Source organism: Coffea arabica, chromosome 9e, assembly GCF_036785885.1.
Source record: "Coffea arabica cultivar ET-39 chromosome 9e, Coffea Arabica ET-39 HiFi, whole genome shotgun sequence".
In the NCBI taxonomy this organism is placed as follows: Eukaryota; Viridiplantae; Streptophyta; class Magnoliopsida; order Gentianales; family Rubiaceae; genus Coffea; species Coffea arabica.
The window spans coordinates 35,847,648-35,854,064 of NC_092327.1; the positions used below are offsets into that span (position 1 = coordinate 35,847,648).

Genomic DNA, 6,417 nt, shown 5'->3' on the forward strand with positions numbered 1-6,417 from the left:
AATTAATGGAATCAGATTTTAATATGTTTAGATGTGTTTAATAACAAAAAGTTGAATATCTTAATTAATTAAATTGTTCTGAAATACCTAAACAAAACTCACTCCAAAAAATAAGTGATGGACTATTTACTTATCACTTAATGTAAAATATACTCAAATTTTAAAATTTTAATACTTAATAATTCAGTAACTTAACAGATTCAAATTTCAAATTTATTAAATGCACCATAAATTGCTAGCGCGGACAATATGGTCGGAAAAAACTTCCCTTGGAACATATCTTCTAAGTAATCCATTGTAGGAAGACCATTTTCCTTAATATTATTTTCGTTTGTAATATTTTTAGGATGAATATACAAGAATATCAGTTTATATTGTTTGAGATCTGGATGATGTGATTATTTAATCAATTCTCTGAATTGGGTCATCAATTGAATAACTTTCACGTAGAATTCAATTTGATTGACAGTTTCCATTAAAGAAGGATTATGATGCATGTTTTACGAAGCTGCATCGTGAAATTGATAAACAAGAAACACATAATTTTTTTATTGTGAAAAAATAAAAATAAAAAATTGCTCAATCTAAAAATTTGGAACTCCTCTTTTGAGCACCTATTTTTACGCCTTCATCTATGTAAATCTTGTGGAGATTGAAAAACATGGTAACAATTTTATTTTGGCGAAAAAAAGAAACCAAAATAGTTGTTAGTTATTTATTTACAAACCAAATAGGAGTTGATAAAGTAGGAATCGAAGTCAAGCAATTACTCTTTATTTTCTTTTCTTTTAAGTCATTTTTTTTTTAGTTAAGTTCATTTGGCGATCGTCTGTTACTTTTATGGGAATTCCACGAGAGTTCATCCTACGATGGCCAGAATTACATGAAGGTATCAAACAGATGATGGATCGATCGTGGCATGTAAGTAGTTGTGAGCAAAAATTAGAGGAATAACTATCCTTACTGATCAGTTAAATTTTCAGCATGTAAATTTTTCACCACAATAAACCATTAAGTCCCTATTCTTTTCCCTAGAAAGCATATACACATTATAGAATTCCTCAGTGATTTTAGAAACAAGCATATTATAGAACACAAAGAAAGCAAAAATGAAAAGAAAATACGTGACCAAACTCAAGCATATATATATATATATATATAAGGTTCGAACTCGCTTGAGCTCGAGCGTTGCCCAATCAAACTCGCGAGTAACTCGATATAATAGTTCACATATAATAGCTCGTGGAGGGTTTTTTGCATTTAACCGTAAATTATATTTTAAACAATTCTTGAACGATATGAAGTGTAAAATGGAGCAAGTTTTGTAGGAAAAGTGAAGACTAGAAGGTGGGTAAGTGGCTGTAGCCGGAGGTGGAGCCTCCAACATTTTTTCTTTTCATATAATGGTCATGGACGGATGATCAACAATTTTCCACGATTGAAAGATAGCTATGTTGATCGAACTAAGGCCCTCTGCATTCCAAGTTGCAGAAGTATATATAAGCTTGTCTTATCCAAAGCGATTCCAACAAAAGCCTCGTACTTAGACCTGGGTAAGCTCAATATTAAATTCCCAACTACGAGCTTTTTTAATGATGATTTCTTAGTGGACGAACAAGCATTGTTTAAATTGTCTTACTTAATTAGCTACAACACCCCTGTGTCGACAAAAAAAAAAAAAAAAATTAGCTACAACAGCGTGAAAAAAAGACTACATTTTTTTAATTTTGCAGCTAACAACCATTATTCTCATGAAAAAGAAAAAGCATTATTCGGGTGAATTTTTTTTTTTTTTTAGGTAAGTTAAATTTGTTAAAAAACAACATCAAATGTAAGTTATAACCATAACAACAGAGTTGAACCTAGACATAGGAACAACTGAAAAAGAAAATTCGGATAAATCTTTCAAATGCTGTTAGTGTAAATAATTTTTTTGAAGGCAATAACTGGTTTTATTGCATAATAAGAACACTGACCTTATTTGCAGGGAGAGGAATCAAAGACTCTTTCTGAGCATCCCTTGAGGCCTTTTTATTTTATAGTTTCGTTTTTCAAGCTTGCACTTATACTATGAGCAACACAACCATGCTATAATACTAACTTTGATGCATTTGGTGTTTGGGACCATACATTAAACCTTTTGATGACGATATCTCTTGCTTCTTTAATGTTCTCCCCCCTTTCTCTACTTAGAATTTGTTTTTTTTCCCCCATTTGTGAAAACATTTTTACCTGGTTTTGTGTCTAAGTTGATATTTTCACCTTTCTAATTTTTTAGGGATTAGCACTATAATGAAGGTTTCTTACTCGAGCAAGAACTATTATCTCAACTGTCTTCATTTTTGATAGCTACAACATGAAAACAAAAGCACAATTATTTTATCATCTCAGACAACTAAGATTAATTTTTCGAACACTGTCACTGTAATGACATTTTTACACTAACATTGTCACTGTAATGATATTTTTACACGATTATTTTATCATCTCAGCCAACGAGCATTAATTTTTTGAACATTGTCACTGTAATGATATTTTTACACTAACATATTCGAGTGCATATATAATAGGTAAGTTTACTTAATTTGAAGGGAAACGAATCAAAGACTTTTTTAGCCAACCAATTTATTTATAGGTCATATTACTTAACCAACATACAAATAATAATAAAATATCACTTGTGCTAATTCCAAAACTCATAACAAATAAAAAATTCCTTAACCACTATTCCAAGTAGAGAGCAACTAGTACAAACTACCTGCAATGCAAAATGAGCATTGTCTACAAGAAAAATTTCCTAACACTAATCATCATCAATTGATCTGTGATCTTGACCAATCTCAAAGATCTTTCACATCCCACCGTCCACCATTCTGAGCATCATATGAACGTAGTAAGGGCACATGATGTACAAGATGATAAAGACTGCCACCATTTTTCTCGAGCATGGAGACAAAATTTTCCGGCATATCATACAAATGAATCTCCTTGAGTTGGCTGAGGTCATCTATACCTACTGGAATCTGCCTTAACTGACCGCATCGCCTTATGATCAGCGTTTGTAGACAAGGCAATGAATCGCGTTCCATTATGACCATTTTCAGCTGCCGAAGTAGCTCTAACTCCAGTATCTTGAGCTTCTGAAATTTGCCAGCATTGAAATCCAATTGCTCCCCATTGTAGGCGTCAAGCAGCTGGAGTTCTAGTAAATTAGGAAGATCTTGAAGGATATTAATGGGATTGCTGAACCGTTGATCCAGCCGAGACCCCTTCAAACGAAGCCTTACCAGATCACGAAGTTTGGAAATCCAGATAGGCATCCTCTCCAGTCTTCCATTCAAATACAAACGCTGGAGTCGAGGAGGATGTGAAATTTTTTGCATGTCTAAAACTTCCGCCTCATTTTCAGCTGCCACATTCAAAGAATGCAAATTTGGCAGCATTTGAATGGTCTCAGACAAGATCCTTCCATCTTCTTTGCGCAAACCCATGATTCCCAGCCGTCTCAGTTCTCTGAGGCCTCGCATTGCAACAATGATTTTGTGATTTTTATTGACTTGCACAAACAGTAGCTTGCGAAGATTGGCCGACCACGTGATCTCTCCTGCGACCTCAAATCCTTTAATTGTGTTAAATGCCACATAATGTTCAATGTCATATCTGTAAACAAGTAAGTAACGAAGCTTAGAAAGATGGCATATTTCTTTTGGCAGCGTTCTGACTAATGTTTGTTTGAGGTCCAAGGTTTCAAGGTGCTTAAGCTTTCCTATTGATTTCGGAATGCTTCTGATTCCTGTATTCCTCAAACACAAGTACCTCAACAACAATAGTTCTTCAATGTCTGCAGGAAACATGTCCAAGTTTGCACCCTCCAGATGCAATTCCCTCAACATCTTTAAGCTTGAATAGCCAATTGGAATGGAGTGCTGGTATGGATCCAATGAGTCAAATATTAGCAAAGCACGAGCACGAAGATTTGGGCACAGCTGGCCTAGATCACCTTTATGGATCGATATTCGCCTGATCCTTTCGTTACTGACGGCAAATGTACGTTGTTCTGGATAAACTTCACAAAACTTTTCATCTTGAAGCTGTGAGAGAACAATCTCATGCATAATATTTTGAACATGACAAGTTCTTGGTCTCCCATCGATGTCCATTTGCCACACCTGAACCAAGTTTCTTTGAATGAGCTCGTTCAGGTATTCTTCCCCCAAATCTTCGAGTTCTTTTCCATTGTTCCCTTCTGTGATGAAGTCTTCTGCTATCCATAACCGTATTAGCTTTGTGCGCTGGATGGGGTGATTAGGGGGAAAAGTGTTCATCAGCAGAAAACAGTTTTTAAGATGGTAAGGTAAGTCGTTATAACTTAAAATCAAAACTCTTGCAATATTCACAAGATGGCCATTGCTTCTCAGTTCTGATGCAAGACCATCACGCAATTTTTTCCATTCAGGTTCCCTTTCCCCCTTAGTTGACAAAAGGTGCCCAATTTCAGTGATTGCCAATGGTAGCCCTTCACATTTTCTTAGCATTTCATTGGACAGTGTAGCTAAAGCTGGAGGGCATATATGAAATCCTGGAAAGGCGATTCTATGAAAGAGTTCCTCAGCCTTTTCTAGAGACAGATGCTGAATGGGATGGACATCGACGGACCCATCTTTCAGTGAATAGGCTATATCCCCTCTTCGCGTGGTGATGATTATTCTACTCCTATTACTTGTTGGCAACGCTAACTTAATAGATTTCCAAACATCATCAACCCACAGATCATCGAGTACAATTACATACCTCTTATCCAGCAAATACTCCCTAATGAGGTTGATGTAGAAGTGCGAGCTTTGCTGCAGGGGAGTTGGGGCTGTTTCCGCCCTGGAGCTGCATCTGCATAGTTGATCTAACATGTTCCGCAAGATCTCCAAATCGTTCCTGGACTTTGAAACACTGATCCATGCAGAGCAACCGAAGTCTTGTTTAACTGCGTCGAATACTTGCTTGGCAAGAGTAGTCTTGCCAGATCCACCCATGCCTACAACAAACATGACCTTGTGCTCATCCACCATATCCAGTGCCCACGCCATCAGCATGTCCTTATCTTCCTCAAAGCCTACAACATCAGCATCTGCAAGGAACAAAGGAGCAATCCTTGGATGAAGATGTGAGTAAACACGGTTTGTAGTTGGACTTGGTGGTAAGGCAGCTTGGGACGAATTTGCTGGTAGGTATCTTTCTCTACCCTTGTTGATATCTTCGAGAATTGATTTGACATCATTTATCTGATCGGCAATTGACTGGTATGCCCGCCGCCTGGTCACTGATAATGCCCTGCCATTTTCTGCCTTGTGATGGTCAAAAAGGTCAAGAATGTCGATGATGTCATCAGCTGCATCTTGAACCTTTCGAACCCAATCCAGAATTTGTTCATCTTGGACTGCTCTTTGATGAGCTTTCCTCAGAAATGCTGCTATAGAATCCAGTTCGCTTCTCAAAGTCCTGATTCCAGTATCAACTTTCTTTGGCAACAGCAATTCTCGCTTTAGAAAAGCATCGAGCTTTGCAAGAGCAAATTGCACACAAGGGTCTGTCATGATTTTTCTTTTGCTAGATTGTGTGTAGTTTGTGTTGGACTATATTATGATGAATACGAGTTTATATAGAATTGCAAAGAATCTTTACTTTTAGATATTGTTGTTTTATACGGAAAGGGCAAACGGAGCCAGTGCCAGGCTGCCAGTCTCCCCAGCCGTGCTGGCCCCCAGTCCTACGGAAAAGCCACTGCGGTCCTTGTCCATGAATGTTTTTCCATTTCGTCTCAATTTTCTAGTATTCAACGACAAAAAGTTGCCGTCAACTTTGGCATCAAAGTTTTTCTTTTCATTTCCCTTCTGCTTTTGATTTAATTTTGTCATTTTATTGCGAGCAGGTCAATCTCGATTTTCTTAATGTTGTTTATTTCATCCACTTGAGACGGTTACGTCATGACTGGGAACAAGCGCAAATTCCCAAGAAAGAACCAAAAGACAAATATCACATTTATTTACCGATCCATGCTTTGTATCCACAAATTTCACACGTGATTGTGATCCTGTGAAGCCCTGAGCTATTTTCTTGAGGAGAATCTCATGGAGTTGTTTGTCTCACATGCATGATTTTTTTTTTGTCTCACATGCATGATTAAACGCCTCTTTTTTTTTTTTTATCTTGGTAGGGGCAATAATTGTTCAAAACTTCATCCATAGTATTAAAATGACTTTGTCCCACGTTGCCTTTTGTATAAAGAAGCATTTCCTTTGGTTGTCTATAAATATAATAGGTTTGTGATGGGATTAAGTGCACCAAATCAAAAGAGTATTAGTGGACTATTTGGACTTTTGAGTTATTAAATTTTTTGTTTAGTCAAATATTTTGGACTCAGTT

General features: G+C 36.7%; 1 protein-coding gene across 1 annotated transcript; it reads right to left on the minus strand.

The window, feature by feature from the left end:
* Positions 1-2,706: 2,706 nt before the first annotated feature.
* Positions 2,707-5,658, minus strand: LOC113709598 (disease resistance protein RPM1-like). Its single transcript, XM_072066586.1, has one exon. The coding sequence runs from the start codon at positions 5,586-5,588 to the stop codon at positions 2,841-2,843; it is 2,748 nt and encodes a 915-aa protein (XP_071922687.1). The 5' UTR covers positions 5,589-5,658; the 3' UTR covers positions 2,707-2,840.
* Between the last annotated feature and the right edge of the window lie 759 nt (positions 5,659-6,417).

What these genes read in the sequence shown, in the direction of transcription:
- LOC113709598 (XM_072066586.1), bottom strand. Translation starts at nt 5,588, where the DNA reads ATGACAGACCCTTGTGTGCAATTTGCTCTTGCAAAGCTCGATGCTTTT.